The sequence below is a fragment of the Glycine max genome, chromosome 2 (genome assembly GCF_000004515.6).
Source record: "Glycine max cultivar Williams 82 chromosome 2, Glycine_max_v4.0, whole genome shotgun sequence".
In the NCBI taxonomy this organism is placed as follows: domain Eukaryota; kingdom Viridiplantae; phylum Streptophyta; class Magnoliopsida; order Fabales; family Fabaceae; genus Glycine; species Glycine max.
In genome coordinates, this window is record NC_016089.4 from 44,095,429 (window position 1) to 44,117,698 (window position 22,270).

At 30.0% G+C, this 22,270-nt stretch overlaps 2 protein-coding genes and 2 non-coding genes across 5 annotated transcripts; all 4 read right to left on the reverse strand.

Annotated features, from left to right (window-relative positions):
- Positions 1-1,868: 1,868 nt before the first annotated feature.
- On the reverse strand, positions 1,869-5,136 carry LOC100814100 (uncharacterized). Of its 2 annotated transcripts, XM_006575384.4 has the most exons (4): positions 4,869-5,132; positions 4,259-4,469; positions 4,082-4,125; positions 1,869-2,351 (listed from the first exon to the last, which is right to left on the reverse strand). In XM_006575384.4, exons 2-4 carry the CDS (start codon positions 4,395-4,397, stop codon positions 2,106-2,108), a joined length of 429 nt encoding a protein of 142 aa, XP_006575447.1. In that variant the 5' UTR covers positions 4,398-4,469; positions 4,869-5,132; the 3' UTR covers positions 1,869-2,105. The 2 variants fall into 2 exon arrangements, with proteins under 2 accessions (XP_006575447.1, XP_003519287.1); XM_003519239.5 differs by having other exon boundaries at positions 4,259-5,136.
- Positions 5,137-17,301: 12,165 nt separating this feature from the next.
- LOC100779851 (desmethyl-deoxy-podophyllotoxin synthase) lies at positions 17,302-19,713 on the reverse strand. Its single transcript, XM_003518293.4, has 2 exons — positions 18,823-19,713; positions 17,302-17,937 (listed from the first exon to the last, which is right to left on the reverse strand). Exons 1-2 carry the CDS (start codon positions 19,711-19,713, stop codon positions 17,302-17,304), a joined length of 1,527 nt encoding a protein of 508 aa, XP_003518341.1.
- A 1,991-nt stretch (positions 19,714-21,704) lies between these two features.
- LOC113000988 (small nucleolar RNA snoR114) lies at positions 21,705-21,792 on the reverse strand. The gene has a single exon (XR_003266296.1). It is a non-coding gene; the product is annotated as a small nucleolar RNA snoR114 (small nucleolar RNA).
- Positions 21,793-21,799: 7 nt separating this feature from the next.
- On the reverse strand, positions 21,800-21,870 carry TRNAG-GCC (transfer RNA glycine (anticodon GCC)). The gene has a single exon. It is a non-coding gene; the product is annotated as a tRNA-Gly (tRNA).
- Between the last annotated feature and the right edge of the window lie 400 nt (positions 21,871-22,270).

Consider the following 22,270-nt stretch of genomic DNA (forward strand, 5'->3'; position numbering starts at 1 on the left):
TGACATATCTCATTTCAATCATTTTATTTATTTATAAGATTTGAACCCAAAATCTTATCGAAGGAAATTGAATTTTAATATTAAAATTATAGTTCTGGAGGGTTTTATTGTGATTTATATACTTACACGTTAACTTGTGAGCTTGTCTTTTTTATTAAAAAAATTTTGTTCCTTAATTTAGAACTACAGTTTATTTTGATTTACGAGTTATTTACCAATCACTATGTAAATCAATTCTTAAATTCATGAATTGTATTTGATAAAACTTTATCTTTTAAAAAGCAGAGAAGGCTAAAATAAATTGAACAAAACACTACAACCAAATCTATGATGTCCAAATTCTGCTTTGAACTTTCAAACACACTCCATGTCTGTTTATTTATATATATTATTTCGCGTGAACTCCTTTGTGCCATAATTGAAGCATCAACTTCCTAAGGTTGACGACCATGGGTCCTATTTGCCCAATCTTGGCCTGTTCATAGCTTGTGATCTTGACATTTTCACGTGAGTTACTTTTAGAACCATTTATTGGTCTTTTTCTTTCGAAATTTGATTTGCTTCACTTAAAGATGTGTAGTCCATTTCAGATGAAAATCCTATTAATTTGTTTGTTGATTTATTGCATACAAATAATAAAAAAATCATCACATATACAAACATGTCGATTTTTCTTGAACTTTCACTTTAAAATTTATAGTTTTATAACTTTATTTGATTATTTATGATAAATGTTGTTTAAAAGATTGAAGTAAAAACTTAATTATTTTGAGCATATATATCTTGCAGGTAGTAAGGTATTATACAATAAGCAACAACGCGAATAGAAGAGAGAAACAGATTAAACATATCATTCTACTTCACGTCATATATACCTTTCTTTTCTGTCACATACTTTTAATTATTTTTTATAGACAATTTTCAATATTGTGTTATTAACTACGGTGTATCTTAGTTAATGAAAATTAATTATGGTAACTCATCATTTTTATAAAATTGTAGCAATATTGCAGAAAGTAAACTGAACAAGAGATTCATATATATATATATATATATATATAATATGATAAATATATTTTTAATCCCTATTATAAAATGAGTGACTTATAATTTTAGTATTTGTAATTTTTTTCTTTTGGTTTACATTCTTTCAAAATTTTAAATTATTATTTTTTTAACGTGAAATTACTTTTATATACAAAATGTTGAGAATAGGATTGCACATCTACGATATGGAATTGTGCCACGGATTACAAAGAAGTGTCTGCTGTATATAAAGGATAATACAGGTATATCTTAAGCATGATTATTTTATAATGTCTTGATTAATTAAATTATATCCATACAAATAACGAATTTTTTTACTTAATACTGAAGCATCTGAAAACTATGAAAACACACATCATTAATTGTAATAACAGAAATTCTGTTAATAATATCATGTCACATATCATGAAACCTCTAATATGATATTGTCCTTCCTTCCCATTTGTGATTTGTTGTTACATCAAGCTATTTTAAATTTTGCTGAGTCCAATTTCAATATTTTTTTTTTAAAATGCAATTTCTGTGATGCACCAAATTAATATCTCCAACATGAAATTAAAAAAATTATATATACAAATCAAGCCAAGAGGAATAAGCCTAGAAGAAACTACAAAGAACAGAGACAACAGTACTACTTTCAGATTCAGACCACACCACATTCTGGCAACATAAAACGAACTGCCACTGCAGAATGGACCTATATTGAATGAACTAATCCTCACAGATTCCCTCAATTAATGCATTAATTAAACAATTCAACAGAAATTGAACATTAAACAACCGAGAATAAAAAGAAAATCCAAGCACCATATAACCAAATGTAGCAACATAACTTCACTGTCACTAACATTAATCCGTTATCAGTGTGAAGATATATATTATATATTTCACATCAAATCAAGTTCTGTACCCTCTTTTTTTCCATATCCAATATCCACCACAAGCTAAAGCTAACGTAATTAATCAAAGAGATGAGATTTGTCTTAATTTATAGTCAATAAAATGAACTATATATATTAGACCCAACAAAAATACATCATACTTAGAGAAAATTATATTCATGGCATGTACAACTTGTTGCCACACTTGCATCTCCATGCCTCCGGGTAGTACTCGGCAGTAACCGGCGTCCCCGGCGGCACCGGCACATGAACCGGCCTGCAGGGTGTACATCTGCCACACTTGGAGGTGCACCGTGGCGGCGATGACCCAGGCCCACCTAGAAGTCTCCTGTGCCAGCCCATTGATGAGACCTCCATTTTACCTCCAAAGACCAAGCCTTGCCCATTTTTCTCCTTGAGTTCCTGCCCATCAATCATAATTAAGTAATTAGCCAATAATTAGTGCTAAATTAAGATAACTATAAAAATATTCACTTTCTTGTCATTAACATCAATCAGTTTTAACATTACTTAAAAAATTAACAAAAATAATACAAATTAATGAGAAACATTCAACTATTCATAAAATAACAATCATTTAAAATAATAATCTTAAGATGTCTTTTTTGAGTGAACTGAGAGCTAGAGACTAATCTTCTAAATATAATGTTTTATTTAAGAAGCTTATTATTTTTAATAGCTATTTTTTTATATATAATCTCAGATCACATAATTAAGGAACATATATATACTTATCTGCCAACTATCTCACACTATGTTAATGTATATATTATTGAAGTTGAAGCATGTTTTCTAGCATGGTTTGGTTGTGATAATGTGGGGCAACATCCAAGTCAGCAATATATGTATGTACAAGACGAGGCTAACATGCACCATCATGACCATGATAATAGAAACTGTAACTGTGTTTTTGCGGTGAAAGCGCTGCGCAAAGAGCATTGTACACTGTACGCGCACGTTACCGAGACCCGTGTGGCTGTGGCTGAGAAAACAAAACAAACACGACAGCTAATTTCCTGCTTCATTCTAACATGCGCCGATGGTGTGAGGGCGCTGAACATGATTGAATAATGCTAAAAAGATTTCCTACGTTCACCGATTCGGCATTCATGAATATGTATCGTTGGATGAATAATCTTAACTCATATCGTTAGAATATTGATTAAAGAATAAAAGAAATAAAAATTTTATTGAGGAGAAGGACTGCTGTATATAAAGGATAATACAGGTATATCTTAAGCATGATTATTTTATAATGTCTTGATTAATTAAATTATATCAATTTCAAAAATAACAATTTTTTTTTTTTACGTTATCCTATCATTTCATAATAAATACATTTTCTTTATCCTAGGTACCATTCGACAGAGTGAAAAAAATAAAATGAAATAAAAATTTTGAATTAAAATAAAATATAAAAGCATGAGTCATTTCATTTTAATGTTTATTTCTTTTTTCCGCTCTCTTTTTTCTACAAACGAATGAAACCTTAATTTCTTAATGAATATCCTAATAACACCCATTAACAAGACCGTTTATATTAAAATGTGTATTTCTATAAGAACCGTATGATTTTCATCCAACGATTCTGATTCATGAATTGGTGAATTCCATGACCGTAGAGAATCGGGCCCAACAAGGTGGAGGAGTCCATGCATCTGACGGCTCACACTGAAGTAGGTCCCACCACACCCCTGCACCTATTTTGGCGCATGTTAGCCACTATCAGTTTTGTTCCAGCTGTGTGTCTGTGTAACTCTGAGGCCAAAGGGTGTGTGTGACTGATTTTGGAGAGTGTCACCATCCAAGCCTTGTTCCAGTTAGTTGTATATCACACTCTCACACAACAACAACCATGCTCTCAATTAATTTCTTTTTCCCAAAAAGTATAATCCCTTTTTAATTATCACAAAATCAATTGACAAGTTGTGCCCAAAATCAAATAATGTTCATTGTTCACCATGAAGTATAGTTAAGAGTTAGACCTAGGTAGGTTAATTATTTAATTACATGATGGGGTCATTTGTGACTAGATGCTACATGCAATAACTGAAGATAAGCCAAGGTCAAATTAAGAAAAAAAATAGTATGAAATAAAATGGACTAAGAATAGGACCAGACTATATATATACCTGAAAGTCTCTACCAGCTCTGGCAAACATGGGACACCGAGTATCTAAATTGTTGAAAAGACCAATTAGATGAAGATAAGATAAATTTATGATAACATAGGGTTAAAAAGAATTAGAAAGATGAAAAATTGTGGAAATGTAGAGAAATTAACAAGGTTGTGTTCAAGAATTGCATACCTAAACATGGAATGCCAGAGGCAGTAGTAGTAGTTCTACTGAAGAAGATGGGTGTGCAAATTGAGAGCAAGAAAAAGAAGGAGATACTAGTAGGGGTGGTTCTCTTCCTCTCCATGAACAAGAAGAAAAATTGCTTCATTACAACAGCAACACTGGGATATGGTTGCAGATATATGAAACAAACACACACTCACACTCGCTCTCTTTGACCCTATGAAGAGTAATGTTTGAAGCTATGAGTCAATAATAGGGTTTGCCAACACAAGGGCTTGCACGTTCCATGCAAAAAAGAGCTAAAGAAATACCTAACACTTAGCCCATTTGTCTAAGATAGACAAAGTCACACCCCTTTTGTGCTTTTCAACTCTCTCTCTCTCTCTCTCACACACACACACACCACTTTTTTTATTTTTATTTTGTCTCAGTGCAGTGCAGTGTGTAATAGAGGTAGAGAGAGTGGAAAATTTGGATGGATGGAGTAGTAGTAGTGGTACGGTTTATCTGATGGTGTGTGTTGTGGCAGAGAAGTTAAAAAAAGAAGAGAGAAGCATAGAAAAACAAAGATGAATGATGAATCTATATATGCAGATCAACACTTCCTAAGCTTTACCATGTTTAGGTCTTGAATTCTCTTGCAGGCTTTTCTCCACTGTCTTTCAACGATTCCCAAACCCAGAAAAGCTAAAGCAACCCCAACCCCCTTCTCACTCTGATGCTTCTGCTCTCACCCCACTCACTCACTCGCTCTGTTTTTTCCTCTGCCTTTTTCTCCTTCTGTATATAGTTTTTGTTCTCTATGAGAAACTTGGGGGGGCAAGGCTCTTTTGATTTTAACCACCTTCGGTTTTTTAACTGTGCCTTCTTCCATGTCATTATTTCATTAATAGTGTGTTCTTAGCTTTCTATGTAATGTCAAGATACTATAAATTATTGGTGCCAGCAGTTTGGTATTTGGATACATGATAACCACTAATCCATTTCTTAAAAGGACACAGATTATCTTTAAGCATGCTTTCTTTATTTTTAATTTTTTAGGGTCAACCAATCATTTGCTTGGTTATCTTGTTTTTGAGCAATTATTAATTTATTATATGGTACTATATGAGATTATGTAATTCTGATAAATTTCTATCTGACACTTTTTTTATATAGATTTTAAAGTGTGATATTTATTAAGATTATTAAGTCCCAAATTATATAATAATTTCTCCAGATGTTAGTAGCATATTTTTTAACAATTTTTTTTAATATGTTTTTAACTATAAAATATATTAAACAATTACAGAAATATGAATGAAATTATTTTAAATAAAGAGTAAAAGCCATATAGTTGATAATGAAAAATATATTTACTAAAGTGTGTTGTTAATACTTAAAATAATTGGTTCAAAGGCTGAAAAAAATTATATTTAAACTGCAGCTTCAATTTTCAACCCCCCTTTGAGATATGGAAAGCTTCGGAATATCTAGGTACTTGCATTAAAGATTCATTATGTACTTAATAATTCACATAAATACAATATTTTGGTTCACCATGCTTCCACTTGGACTTTTTGGGAATGGAAAAAAGTAGAAGATGTTGAAAATGTACTGCATATCTGGTTGCATTAATATGCCTTAGCAGCTAGGTACCTTAGAATGTGGGCCATCTCTCACACGGAGGAACCACCCATGTAATTACAAGAATAGCCTCTGGGGGTGCACGTGTGAGCATGATGGGTACTAGTTGTTGAGTCCAAGCAATTGATATCTGACCAATATGACACATAAGTGAAAAGGATGTCATGGGCTTTGGTCAAAATGACTGTTTAAAAAGTCCATCAATTTGCTCAGATTCCAAAAGCAAAAGGGTATAGACAAATATTGTGTAAGAAAATGGTGTTTTCTTTGGCAGATAACATCTATGTGTTCTATGGCCTCAGTTCCCATTAATGCAAAATCAAATCTGCATTGGTGCTCTAGGGTCTTCAATTTCAACTGCATAGTACCAATAATTGGACTCAAATTTTGTAACTTTCTTTTTATTAAGTTTCAAGCGGATTTCATGGGATATCCATTTTGGATTGGATTTTCTACACTAGGTTAAACCTTATCCTTCTTAATTTGCATGGCATTTCCTTTTTCTTATAACATAATTTGGTGAGAATCTTGATTGAATTTTTTATCTGGTGATGACTATTTTCTTAACCTTTCAGAGTTTGGATTATTCTAATTTCCATTGCTAATTTTATGACTAGTAGGTGTGAGTTTGGAGAAATAGGGTAGCTGAAGACATGCTTGAAATTTGAAAATTAGCAGTGTGTCTAAACCTATAGTGTAGTGTCCACACCCGAGTAAATTAAGACTAAAGAGGCATATTGAGTTATTGACCTTGAGGATGAAATTTCACATGACCATATCTTTGTTCTCAACTTCTCAATTTTAAGAAATTAAGATTATTAGGTCTTGGTCGGTTACAGCTTACCATTTACTTCAATTCACCACACAGCTATTCAGATATCACATGTAGCAATATTTTATTCCTTTCCATTCATTCGGTAGAGATATTGAGTCTTAAAGCTGTGGAGACTATTTGAAACTGAGGGCCCTAGCTATAAGTTTTCACTTTCCTTGAAAAATAATATGTACCACCAACTATATTTATCATCTATCACAATCCATATTTAAGACCAGTTCTACCAAAAGACCATTATAGCAAAAAAACCTCACAGTAGTTCATGTTAGAAAAGATTTCTTAAACATCAAAAATGTAAAAATAAACGATTTTTCATTTGATATTTTGAATATATTTTTTATATGCTTATGTAAAGACAGATCATACAAAAATTAATAAGTGAGGATTCAATCATTTAAGGCCAGTACGTTCTACCAAAAGACCATAATATATTACTAACAACCCTCACCGTAGTTCATGTTGGAAAATATTTTATTTCTTAAACACCAAAAATGGAACATTAAAAAATTGTTTCATTTGATTTTGAATATATATATTAATATGCTTATGTAAAGACAGATACAAAAAAAAGTGAGAGATATAACTACATACGATGTCACGTACAAGCATCCCTATACTGAAACTGTTTCAGATTATGCCATACAAAAGCTGTAGAAGATACGATGTGTCTAGTGTTTGTACGAATGAGAACTTGTAGATGCCTCACAGGCACATCACTCCATCAAACAGTTTCAAAACCAATCATGTTCGAAATTGGTAAAATGTAAATTAAATGCACCTTTTTTGCTTGTTTATATTATTCATAGGACAAATAGCAAAACAACTCAACCAAAACAGCTATCATGAAGAAGAAGGGATGAGCTTAGATGAGGACAAGGAACATCCAAATAATCAAAGGCTGGGATTTGATGTATGCATAAAGAAAATGTTTTATAACATAGCATGGAAAGTATTTCATGCATTGATTGATTGAATACTTGTTTGTACTAATGAAATATTAAAAAAAAGTATAAATTAGGAAATATTTTAAAAACTAATTTAGTTAATAGAAGATTAATTATTTTATTGATCATAAAATACAATAATTTAAAATTTGAATTTTTAAAATATTAAAAGTTAATTGAATTTATCGAGCATTTTCTTAATGATAATCCACAAATATTTATTATGGTTAATGTTGTTTGAAAAGAATGAATATTGAGTCAGAAATTAAAAAAATGTAAAAATAGTTTTTAATTAATTAAATAACTAATTAAGAAATTAATTTGATTTAATATGAAAGTTCAGATAACATGGGTTATAAAATGAAGAAAACACATAATAACAAAAAATTAAATACATAGATCATAGATGAGAATTTTCTACTCTTTAAAAAATTAGGAACCAATTTTCGACTTATCAATTCAAAATACAATAATCATGAATTCCAAATTATATATATATATATATATATATATATATATATATATATATATATATATATATATATATATAAACTTTTATATAAACAATCATTTAGAAATTATATATTTTTGAAATAGATTTTAAAATGACTATTGAAAAGTTAATAAATTTATAATATATGTGTTAAATAATAATATAAAATTATTTTATATTATTATTATTAGTATATAATTTATTTTTTTATTATATATATAGACGACATTTAGGATGGAGAAGTGAGTAGTGACAATTCTGGGTAAGGGATCAAACCAAATTTGGTATTTGAGTTTTTAGTCGGAAACGTTGTGATGCCAACAATCACTCCATTGTATGTGACACCCTTCCCTTTGTGACATTGTGTTTTCGTAATTTATTGTTCAAGTTATTTAATTAAATTATAAGAGTAATTAAATTTATATTTAAGCGTCTATAATTAATTAATGATTGATGTGATGGTGCTTTGCTTATATTTGTATGTGTTTTGTGAGTTTTGGGTGAGTTTCGACCTAGAGAAAGATGAGCTTGTGATGGTTAGTGAAAGGGTGTGAGTTTAGTAGATACTAGGTGTAGGAAGAAAAAACCTTTCCAGTCTCATATCTTCTTAAAACCCTCATTTGTGCTTGAAATTCTTTCTTTCTCAACACACTTCTCTTCACAATTGTTTCTTCTCTAAGAACCACCATTAGAGAACCTTGAACCTTGGTGCTGTGCAAAAAAAGAACTCATTTCTTCTCCCTATAGTGGTTGTTGACTTGTCCTAGGTGAGATAATCTCCCCTTCTTCCTTTCTTTGAGTTCATTTTCGTTTTCTTTAGAGCAATCATGAACTTTCATGAAAAAAATTGGTTTTAAGGGGTTTTGATTTTGTTTTTGGTTGGCTTTGGGATTAAGTTGATGCTAGTTTAGTGTAGTTCCTGTGGGATTGAAGGAAAGTTCCTCACTTGGACCAAAAGCTCATTCCTTTTTCCTTTCTTCATCAAAGAGTTATCACCTTGGGTTTGATAGGTAAGGAAAGTTTTATCATTTTCTATGCTTAGATTGTTGTGAATTGGTTTCAAGGTTGTTGAAAAATGAATCATGTTGTTAAAAAAATGGAAGTTTGAACATTTGAGGTTTTGAGTTTTAAAATTTGGGTTGTTGTTTATTTAATGAATATCGATTAAAAAAATCTATTTGTGAAGTGTTTTGATGTTCTTTATGTATTTGGAATTGATGGAAAAAAGTTTGAATTTGTTTTGGAATGATTAAGAAGTCATGAAAGACAATTTTGCAGAAAATTTGAAATTCTGCAGAATTCGCTTCCAGCGTCCAATGACCATTTTTGCGTCCAATGTCGCGTCTAGTGTTGCATCCAGAGTCTAATGACTATTTTCGCATCCAATGATCATTCTAAGTTCAATGATCAATTTTGAGTTCAATGATTAGTTTTGAGCCCAATGACTAGTTTTGATATGTATGTGATTAATGTTTGTTTTTCCTGCATGAATTAACTATTTTTGAAATCTTAATGAATTTATTATGATATGAGATGCGGTTGAGATGGTATTATTTTATTATTAGAGTTGACTTTATATTAAGATCACGATATTCACATTCATATGAGTATTTGGTGTCTTGTTTGCAAGAATTCAAGGTATTGGAATGTCTTGCTATGCTTATTGAACCATATGTGGGTTCATGAGTGTGATGAACGTATGAATAATGAGTCTATGATGTCATAACCTCTTATGATGTTGAGATTGGTGAATGAATTTATGATGACGTATGATATTAATTTGAATGATCATATCATACATGCATTGATGAATGACATTGCATGGAGTAGGCACGTAAGTTGAGGGTTCTAGAAAGGCCCTCGACCTAGTGTTGGAGGTTGTCGTGGTGGCTAACGTCGAATGGGTCTATAGAATGGATGAGTGGACGAATTCCTAGATAGGTTAAGGTTTTTGCAAGTCTTACCGAGGTAAGTCATTACCCACACTAATCCATTTTCGATAAAATCATATTTCTTCTACAGGGTTAATTCAAGCCCCCTGAATGGTTATATCATAGAGTGCGACTATGTTAAGAGATGTACTTGGGTTAATCGCTCAAAAGGTGAAATCGTCCGAGAATAAAGAGTCAACATGACATAACATGATAGTTACACATGTGCATTGATGTGTTACTTGAGGAGTTGTATTAGTAGATGACTTTTGGAAAAATAGGAGATTTATATATCTCTTTTAACATTTTGATCTTATATTTCTTTTATATGTTGTTTTCTTTTAAAATGAACTTACTCTTGCGTTTTCTATTAAACTATGACGATCATGTCATTTGATACGAAAGCATATTATGATGTAGTTTTTGATGAGCATGTCATTTATGGTTGATGTGGACTTGATGGTGGAATTAGGGGCAGGATCTGATCCTTTGTCATTTATGTTTCGTCTTAGTGGGGATCAACTTAGGGTTTACATATCTTCATGGATCTATGTTGTATTTATTCCCTCAATTAGACCCTTGAGTTTTGTTTGGATATTTTTTTATGATGTTTGATGATTTAGTGTCTTGGGGCACATGTACCTTTATGTTTTACAACTTGAAGACCTTTTACGAATGAAGTTTATATGTCACACTTGTATTCATGAAAAAAAGGTTACATGTATTTTCATTAATTAAACTAATTCAATAGTCTTAAATGGGTTAAAAATGATTCTTTGCTTTAGTGTTTTATGTAATGACATTCAAGGTTGTTACACCCTCCTCACCACCTCCTTTGACTTCCTGCGCGCATGGTGCATTTTTTACTTAGCACCAAATCCTCCATGCGCATTTAAAAGAGAAGAATTTGGGAAAAAGAGGAGAAAAGAGAACAAAAAAAGAAGAAAACTAAATTATTGATTCAAATTCATTAAATCCAACAACGCAAATTAACATTCTCACGGCCTCCACTTTGTTTTAGTTGGTTGTATTTGAAGTAAGTGAAGCAACTAGTACAATTTGTTCTGCTTTGGATTAGTAGTTCATTAGGATGTGAGTTTGAGTTTATGGCAAAAATTGGTTTGTTTATGTGTGTCATATTTATTCTTATATATTTAATGTTAGTTCCATGTTTTTTTGATATACTTCTTTGCAAATTTAAGCGGAAATGAATAGTGGAACATTTTTCAAGAAAAATAAGTTAAAAATATAATTTTTATTTTTCTATTTTCTTAAATATGTGATTTTTAGTTTCTTAATCCATTTTAAATTTGTTGATTTTTTTTAAAAATAAATTAAGATTATTAGAAATTAAATAATTAAAAAAATATTTATCACGTATATAAGAAAAAACATTTCGTAATCAATTTTCACCTTCCAACTGATTTGAAAAAAATAATCACATTTCGACAATTACTTATTTTAATTAAATATTTTTTTCTTATTTCTCTTTCCTATTTCTTTGATATTTTTATTAAACCAAACACTCATAAAATTTGTCATATTTTTCTCTTATATATCTTTTTTTATCTATTTTATTTTTCTTTATTACCAAACAGACCATGTAGTATCTCTTTTAAATTAAACCATGTAGAAATCTACCCCTATACATATATATTAGATGAATATTGTTTACCATAAAAATAGTTAGTAAAAATTAATTTATGCATCTCGACATTGCTAGAAATTTTCTTAATAATTAATTTCTCTATAATATCTATATATAAGCTTAATGAAAGCTTGAAATTATTTTCTTAAAAAGGTCTTATCAATCCACACACACACACATATATAATCACCCCTAAAAGTACGCTAGCTATCTGTCTTTTAGAGCAATGCAAAAGAAAATATATTAAATATATATAGCCTCATTAAACCTTAAAAATGTAAATATATATTTACATTTGAGTTTCGAAATATAGTTTGTGAAAAACATATAGTTAATTAATTTCCAAAAATAGTTACAAACTTAGATATAGTTACAATGTTGTGTTTGTTTGATTCCATATCCAAAGAATTCAAAACTTTAAAAACTTGAAAATCAGACGCTATTGAGTAACTTTTTGTTTTGAACTTTATATCCATACACACACACATAAGACATGCTAGAACCCAAAATATAACTTTTGTCTTGAAACATGCTATTATATTACAATTACAATTTATCTTTTTCCACGCGTAACTAACATTAGCGGAATTATGCGCGGTTATGAAAATGTTTCTATAATGTTTATTGGTAAAAGTGTACTTAGAAAAATAAGTAACTTGCATAAGGTAAAGTGAAAATGTTGATGTATGGCTACAGATTTTCTTAAAAGGACTTTGGTACAGGGGTATGAAATTAACTGTATCGCTAAATTGAAAGTTTCTATTAAACGCAGGATCATAAACAAGGTTTTCCTTACCTAATTGAGATGTAGGTTCTTTCTGTTGTGAAAATATATGTCAATGATTCAAATTGTTATGGTCTATGGTTAGCCTAATAGTTAGATACACGCATTCGTGCGTGATGATAAGGACAATTGCATAAACATGTATGCTATTATTAGAAACAACCATTGTGGATCAAGATAACGATAAGCAGCTGTTCTAGTCGATGTTGATTTCGATATATTGCGACCAATTGTAGTTGTGTTGACCATAATTTATAACCATACATACACAAGAAGATAGAATTTTAATTACTGATCCTCAAAAAGTTTTGGTTGAGAATGACTGGCTTGTCCGCTAATACAATTGAAATCAATCCCCTTAATTTAGACAAGCTAACAAATTAATTATCAACCCATAAAAATTTGTCTGTGATCAGTAAATTTAAAGTCATAACGGTTGAATAATTTCCATAAGTTTAAAAGATTCAAGCTTTAAAATAAAAGATTAAAGCTTAAAAAGTCTTATATGAAAGAACAATATATCAAATAAAAAATTATTTTTTCCCCAAAGAAATGTTCATATAGTAGACTTTATAAAGAGGAAGGAGATCGAGAGGAAGGGATGAAAAAGGAAAAATATATTTTTGACACGAATGCTAGAGGACATTTATTAAGAGAGAAAAATATAAGTATAATATATAATATGATAGGATAGGAAGAAAAAAATGAAAGTTATTGGTGACATGTTTGAAATACTTAAGAGTATTAAGATATCACCTGTTGATTGATGAAAAAACAAGAAAAAGGGTGAAATGTATTGTGAATTTAGATCGAATTTATTTACTCACAATTCACATCCTATAGTTTAATTAACCAACTAAACTGAATTATGGTGTCAAAATTAGTCGTGTATATTATTTTAATACATTTTTAATACAAAATTCACTTTTCTGTGTAGATTCTCTATACATTTGTCTACGAAACAGATCAAGCTGCATCATGGGTTGTTGTACGTTAGAACTATTAATTGCAAAGTACCAAATGTCTCCGTGCACTTTAATTAATTAGGTCTACGAAATGAAGACAAGGATATCCAAAGAGTGTAAATCCACAACATGATCCGTATGTCATGGAAGAAAGGAATGGACAAGCACTAAGTAGGTCAATTTTTAAATTTTAATACAACACATATAATATATAATACTTACACAAAAACATAATATATACATACTGCAGGTTTTATATTATATATTCCCCTATCCACATGCTTATGATCAATGAAACAAATTTTGTTGCATATATCGTGAGAGAGTGAGTCTTGGTAGAAAAACAACATACTTGGAGAAATTGAAGAAAAGCCTCATTTCATTACCTTTGTAACTTTGTTGTTCTCCTTCTCTTGTTCTCAAGCAAGGTCCATCATATCAATGTGCCTATGCTATGCCCTTGTTGTTCAAATTTCTCTCTCTAAGATGTCTCAATCGATCTCTTTCACTTAGAGGCCCTCTCTCCAACAGATATCATTGTCTCAGCAGTTTCCATCGAATCGTATATACTTTTCAAGCTCAAAATTGATCCTTGTCCCACCATACCTAGAGCTTTGATAGTGATATGGGAAAAATGTGAGGGTGAAATGTGCAGGTCTCAATTATTTCAACTTTGAATAAAGCTGACAGTTCCTTTCTTCTTTGTTTTTCCCTCAATTTGTTTGATTTTGACAGAAGAATCCTTCTCTGATCTCTTTCTCTATCATGTGCCACCATTTTATTTACCCGCTGTGTAGGAAATTATGGATATGTTTTGTACATGGTGTCGCGCCAAGTTTATTTAATTTTTATGCAAAATTACGGTTTTTGTACGTCTAGATCTAAATTATCTACAGCATTTTATCGGTTTTACTTTCATCAAACAATTTTCTTTTGAGGATGTAAATTAACTCCTAGAATGATTAATTTTGATGAGAATATTACCTCCGATCTTTTTTATAAAAAAATAAGTGATAATATAAATATATATATATATATATATATATATTTATATTGTATCTTGTTTTTTATAAAAAAAATATCCACGGGAGTTATTCTTGATTATTTTTTTTTTTACAGTTTACTGTCTTCCAATATAATTAACCTTGAGTGGTGTTTTACTTATCTGTGAATAATTTATTTTGTAGATGAATTAACAACCTAGGATACATATATTCTGCATCCAATATTCCATGTCAAATCTGGCCATATGTCCTTCAACTTGAGGTGAGCCCTGGACAACAGCTGGCTAGTCAATTTTCCTTTAGTACTTCGTTTGCATTCATGATAATGCTACAGTCTTAAGAATAAGTCATAGAATGATATTATATATTGATAAAAAAAATGAAAAGTAAATTGTTATGGTGAAAATTAAAAGTTTTATGATCTCTTAGGAAAATTATATGTAATTAGTTTTCTTTTAATTTGGAGAATTTAAATATGATTTAGTGGTCTATACTTCTTTTATTTAGTATATATATATATATATATATATATATATATATATATATATATATATATATATATATATATATATATATATATATATAATTATAAGTCATTTCTCACGATAAAAATTGTTCTCATTTTTTCGGGTTCTCTCTATATAATATTCAATAATTATAAATTATTTATAATAACCTTTTGAATAAGTTCATACATAAATTAATTGATGCGAAATTGTTTAAGTTTAACAAGTAATCTTATCATTTGAGTAACACATATAATTACGTTAGATACTTAAAAGGAATAGTTTAACGCTCATAATAATTTCATTCGATTTGAATAAAATTATTTACGAGGAAAGAATAAAAAAAAGTGTTTATTTAGAAAGGTAATAGAAACTATGTCTAATGTGAATCTATCATTAACTTTCTTTCACATTTAGAGTCTTTTTGGATTAATTTCTTTAAAAATACTTTTATGAGAACAAAATAAAAATAAAAAAATGAAATGAGTATGAACATAATTGGGATGCCAATCCCTTCTCTTCTCTTAAGTTCACCTCCCTTTCTTTGCTTAAAAAAATTAATTTGTAAAATTTTTCACATAATTTTCAATAGATGATTTTTAACTTATGTATAAATTAAATATTTTAGCTTATGGAAAAATTAATTTATTTTTATTAAATAATTTTCTTTCATTTTGTTTAATTGATGTTCAATTATAAAAAGTTAACCCCTCAGAAAAAGAAAAAAATGTCCAATTATAAAATATGTCGGAAATGATTATAAATAATATTTTTATTTTATTTGTTTAAATGATGTCCTATAAAGGCATAATTATTTGACATTCTCCTTTAATATCTAAAATATTAAGAATATTTAAGACTAATTAAGGTGATGTTTTGTACTAAAAAACTTAAGATTCTTGAAAAAGTTGAATGGGATTTTTTAAAATTGAGAAGAACACACTAGAATCTGATCCGAAAGAGGTCGCAGAACAAAGCTTTTATTGAACGTTGTCTAGCCTTGCCATTGAAAACAACGGATCTCAAAATTGCAATTTGAAATCAGGAATTGTAATCAAAATCTCAAATTGCCGTAACACCAAACAACAACTTGAAGCCCATAGAAAGGGCGATGAATTGAACTTCAGAAAATGCAGAGAACGCACATAAGTGTCAATTTGAGTGGATTTTTTTTAAGAAAATGAAAAAGAAAGTGAACGATTTGATCCAATACTGAGAGAAAGATGCAAAAAAACAAAAAATAGTATGAAAGACGAAACAACACAGGATCTGCACAATAGATTTTCTTAAGAAAAAAAAATAGAAAATGAAGAGGAAAAAATTAGCAAAATCGATTCATGAGGGATGCCAATGCTCTTATATCCTAGATTCATTTATCATATTATTCATACACCAAAGTCAATATAATACTATATGTTAAAAGATGTATAAGGAAAAATCAAGTGTTATATTAACTAGAAATTTAACCAAAAAAGTACATAAAAGTGGAAAGAAAACACTCATCTTAAGAGTTGTGGGTTGACTTAAACTCAAATCTAAATTATAAGATAACATTTAAGATTATTTTTTTATCCATGAAAATTAAATACAATATCAAAAAATTTACAACACTCACATTTTATTTAATCAATTTAACTAGATTCTTTAATTCATTAATATTTATCCTAGATCTATTAACTGAATTATTAGGTGTATTAGAAAAAATTTTAGTTCACATGGATTGGTTATAAATAAAACCAAAAAAATGTATATAAGAAATAATTCTCACCTCAAAAACCAAATTGATTGAGTTACTTTGAAAAACATCTCTTAATAAAGTATTGAAATCATAGTGATATATGAGAAAATGGTCACTTAGTTGGAACGTCGTCCTTGTTCTCCTAATAGGTATTTCATAATTACTTGCAAAGTTTATAGTAACATTGAAGTTGGCAGTTGCTAGTTGGTAAGACTAGATGAAAGAAGTGTTCCAGCCAATTTTAATAAAGACAAAAGTGGGATAACAAACAACTTAAAATAAAGAAAAAGGGAACAAAAAGGAAAATCAGGAACGTTTCCCATGTGTACGTACTACAACAAGCCTAACATAAAATGGGTACGTTACAAATTTACAAAGATATCAAGTTCCCATTTAATTTATTGGCACCCTCACACACAATAGCTTAATCATCGGTGCAACATAAAAGAAAGAAAAAAAAATGTGTTTTTAATCTTCATATTTTTTTGTCACATTTAATCCAAAATATAAGGATTAAAAAACACCTTTTTTTCCTTCCTAACATAAATTTACAGCCTTCACAGTGACTAAAACTTTTAAGGTCTTATATATGAAACAGGAACATGATTGTAAGAAATGGGAACTAAGACCAGATCCGTTTTCCTTCTTGAAGAGGCCCCCAAAGCTTCAGTCATTTCCAAGTCGTTTTCCTTGTTTCCATTTGGCAGTTCCCAATTAAAATAGTAAAGTAGCTGTGCAAGACAAAGTTCAACACTAGATACACCAAAAGAAATGCCAGGACATATTCTCCTTCCAGCACCAAAGGGTATGAGTTCATGATTGGAACCTTTATAATCAATTGGAGAATCCATGAATCTCTCTGGATAAAACTTTTCTGCTTCAGACCAATACTTAGGGTCTCTTGCAATAGCCCATGCATTCACTATCACTTTGGTCCCAGCAGGTATTGTGTACCCTTTGACCTCACAAGTTTCTCTACATTCTCTTGGAAGAAGAAGAGGGAAAGGAGGGTGCAATCTAAGTGTTTCTTTGATTACTGCTTTCAGAAACTTTAGGTCTTCAAGTGCTGCTTCGTTGGTGTATCCTTTGCTACCAAATACTCTTCTAACTTCTTCTTGAGCTTTGGTCATTACTCTAGGGTTTTTCAGCATCTCTGACATGGTCCATTCTATAACTGCTGATGATGTATCAGTTCCAGCACCAAACATGTTCTACAGTAGGAAAATCATGAGCTCAAATTTATTAGCTTTGGAATTTATACCGGCATGTGTCTTTCGTATACAAAGCCTTCTGATAATTACAAAAGCAGACTCTAAGAAGAAATACTTGCATAACAAAATATACAAGCAGTCTTAATTTTTAGACACTCAAAAATATAAATACCCTATTGACACTTTCTTGCTTCTGTTTTTTTTTTTTCTATCATACTTATTATTTATCTCTCATTTGTTCCTTTCTATTCCTGCTGTAGGTGTTTTTAGGGTGTCTATTTATACATTTCCAAAATATATAAGTAAAAGAGAATATATATATATATATATATATATATATATATATATATATATATATATATATATATATATATATATATTGGTTAATAAATAACACTGCTAGATGAATAGTCATGTTGTATTGATTGCAAAATGTGCAGCTTCACACTGCTTCTATCAAACAGTTTACTATAAAATAAGTTAATTAATAAAAAGTTTATTTTGATAATTTTTTCTAAGAAAATTATTGAAATAACCTTAAAAGAAGAAGTCATATACTATTTATGTAATATGATGAAAAGAGATAAAAAAAAATTGTGAAGGGTGTTATGCAAAATACATGTAGCTATAAATAATATAACTCCACACAAAATAATATTGCAATCAATAATAAAAATATGCTATTCTTCTAACTTTATGAAATTATCATCCTATTTATATTCTACTCCTACCTTCCTCTTTGTCTTCGAGAATCTTACGAAGTCAGTTCTTTTCTTCATATTTAACATTCCATGTTCTATGCTTTTGTTTATTTAATTTTATATAGACATGAAATGAAGGTTTGGCCTTAAATCCTAATATGCAGTAAAAATCATCCATACTCACCAACATTACAGCTTTGATGTTGTCGATTGTCAAAGGATATTCAAGGACATCATGATTTTTAATATTTAGAAGAACAGAGAGGAGACTATCCACTTCTACTTCACCAGTCTTTTTTTCTGCCTTTCTAATGATGTTTCCAATGATCATATCATATTCTCTCTGCAACTCCTCCAGTTTAGATATCTCCCCACTGATCACATGAAGCCACTTGTGAGAAGGGAAAATGTCAAAAACAAATAAACGTTCGACAAGTTTCAGAAGTTTCTTGACAAGGGAAATGAAATCTTCTTGGTCCTTGCATTTTTCACCGAAAGTTGCCCTAGCAGTGATGGCACTTGTCATGCAAGACACTTTCTCACTAAGGTTCACACAAGATCTAGTGTTGGCATCAACAAGTCTCATCAAATTCAGCACTTCTTCTTCTCTTATTGATTGATATGACCTCACACGTTTGTTGCTAAGAAGCTCTTGTGAGCATATTCTTCTAAGCTGCTTCCAATAGCCTCCTAATGGTGCAGTGGCAATATCAGTGGAACCATAGCACATGATGTCTGCACCAACTTGATGGGGTCTTTGAGCAAAGATGGAATCATAGGTTTTCATCACTTCTTTGGCAACTTCTGGAGAAGAAACCACAATGGCTGGTACCTCACCAAGTTTTAGGTGCATGAGAGGGCCATGTTTTAGGGCTAGCTCTCTCAAACGGTGATGGGGTAGAAAGCCAATCATGTGGTGTATGCTTCCAATGATAGGTAACTTCCATGGCCCTGGGGGAAGGTTCATTGTTTTCACTTTGGATCTCTTTCCCACTTTCAAAATCTGGAAAAGAAAAAGGATGAAACTTAGTGAATATAGAAGAAAGGACAAGAATGTGATCAATTGATGCTCCATTAGGAAATTTTATTGTAAGTGAACATATCTGATCAATGTGATTGAAGGCTATATATATAGAACTTTTGATCCACCTCATAGTGTCGCAAATTTTAAGTTAATACTGCATAGCTGAACTACACGATAATTTAATAGGCATTAATTAATTAGGTTTTAGTTTCTAGAAATTAAATCATAAAATATCTACAACAGTACGTATTAGTACTTCAAGTAGTTCTGTGACCATTATTAATTACTCATTAATAGAGGTTTTGTCTTGTGTGTTTACCCTACTCAAAAAGTGCAGCTGCATTATCTACCGATTACACTTTTCAAGTGGAAGATAGAGTCTTGCATTATAGCCAAAAGACGAATTGAATAATAGTACCTATTTTAAAGTTTTGGTCATTAAAAAATTTGAGTTTATTTTTTAATTTTTAATAAATTTCAGTCAATATTTTAAAAAAAAAATTGATAGCATTCTCACAAAAATATATTTAAACCTATTAAAACATTTCGTCCATCATGTTTCTAGCCATTTCAGTGTCACTTTAAATCATTAAAGAAATTAATTTAATGCAATTTTTCTCAGCAGATTCAATTACTATCAAAGATAATTTTTAAAAAAATATGTATTCAAATATTAGTTTATGAAAAACCACGATTTAACCTACAAAGCATTTTAAAACTCTCTCTAATATATTATGAATAAGTCCAAATTCAGTTTATTAAATTATTGACATGCCGGCCCATGAATAAGGTTATGAGATATTCGCCTGGTTTTCATTCGGCTATTTGTGATGTTTCTAATTTTGTATGGGTAATTTTCATGCTGAACGTATATTTAAAATGAGGCGAATGTAGCATATGAACAAACATAATATGTTCACTTCCTCTTAATTTTTATTATATTACTTTTTTTTTTCTTCTACTTTAATCTCCTCTAAAATAGGGTAAACGACAGGCACTACGAAACACATTATCGTTGCTTTCATTTGGTCATTGCCAATATTTTCTCCGATGAAGTTGACATGTTCGTTCTGCAATCACTACAATTTACAATACAGGCTCATCACATATCTCCGATGAAGTTGATATGTTGTATATTAACTTATAGCTATAGCGTTGTATCTAGTGCACATTATTTTATAATTTTCTTTTTCTTTTTCATCAATACACCAACAAGGACAAAAAGGTAGTAAAAATGGGGAAAAAAAACTTCTCTTGCTTAATTACTGTCATGCCCTTGCCTTCACCGCATGACCAACAACTTAACCCTCCCCCAAACTCAAATTACAGTGAGATTGATGCATGGGTTTTAGTGAGTTAGTATTCTATTTTATGTTATCTAGCCAACTAAATTTAAGTTAATTAATGTTGTGAAACTAGAGGCTTTAACTTTTTTTTTTCTTTTTTTGGATTTTTTATATATATCCACTCTTCTTCTTTGTTTATCTACTTTTCTTTTCAATTTGTTTTTTTTAAATGTCCTATTTTAAAAAACACATTTTCATTCCCTGTTGATAATTAACATGGCATTGTCTCCACCCTCAGGTCCACCCACAGGGGATTGAAATCCTCGTAGCGGATCTTGCCGTCGAATCCAACGTCGAGCTTCTCGCCACTTATTTTCTACATTCTTATGATGATGCTTGTCCTACAAATCCCTTGCTGTCGACACTATTTCTATGATAAGAAATGAAAATGTTAATTACTTAAAGTCATTCTTCCAAGTTCTTTCTTTAGTTTCTTAGAATAATCATATTGGACGTTAGTTATGACTTGGTTACTAATGTTGATGTTAAGAGAAAAGTAGCTGAAAATAGAACAAATTCTAAATATTATTATGTTTTATAATAGTATTTTAAAAATTTTGGTGTTGTAGAACATTTAGGAGAGTAGAGAAGGAATAATGAATATCTATTAAGGGTTAGGAATATATGAATTAAGAAAAATATTGAAAAATTGATGCTGCCAATTATGATAGTTAGAGAATAAAAAAAAAAGAGAAAGAACTCAGGAGTGTCACGATTCGTCTGAAACATCAGAAGATAGTGACAGACCCATCTATCACAGTTAACACAATTATCGTCACAGCTCTTAAATTTGCACCAGCCGGGAATCGAACCCGGGTCTGTACCGTGGCAGGGTACTATTCTACCACTAGACCACTGGTGCTTTGTTAGCACTATGCTACACAGTATTTTATTTATAGGGTTACAAAGAATGTGTTTAGTTAAGAATTTAAAAGACAGATATGTGACTCCATAAAAATATTCGTTAAAATAATTTCAATAAAAAAATGCTATGGCTTTTTTTTATTTATTAAAAATTCAATAAAAAATTAGATTAGTCCGTATTCCCTAAGAATTTATCATAATTTTTAAAATTAAAATAGACTAAATCCGCATGTTTTTTAAATTCTTTATATTTTCATCATCTAACTATGAAAATATGTATATAGCGTATGGGGTAAATAGTATATATACTTATATTTAACTATAAATGATAAATTTATTAATTTTTATAATAACTATCTAAAAATCTTATAATATTTTTGTATTGGTTAATAGCATAA

Excerpts from the sequence above, each read along its gene's own strand:
- LOC100779851 (XM_003518293.4), bottom strand. The coding sequence starts at position 19,713 with ATGGAGCATCAATTGATCACATTCTTGTCCTTTCTTCTATATTCACTA. Across the intron at positions 17,938-18,822 it reads ACATCAAAGCTGTAATGTTG|AACATGTTTGGTGCTGGAAC; the intron begins GTGAGTATGGAT and ends TTCCTACTGTAG.
- LOC100814100 (XM_003519239.5), bottom strand. The coding sequence starts at position 4,397 with ATGAAGCAATTTTTCTTCTTGTTCATGGAGAGGAAGAGAACCACCCCT. Across the intron at positions 4,126-4,258 it reads CTCTGGCATTCCATGTTTAG|ATACTCGGTGTCCCATGTTT; the intron begins GTATGCAATTCT and ends TCAACAATTTAG. Across the intron at positions 2,352-4,081 it reads GAGCTGGTAGAGACTTTCAG|GAACTCAAGGAGAAAAATGG; the intron begins GTATATATATAG and ends ATTGATGGGCAG.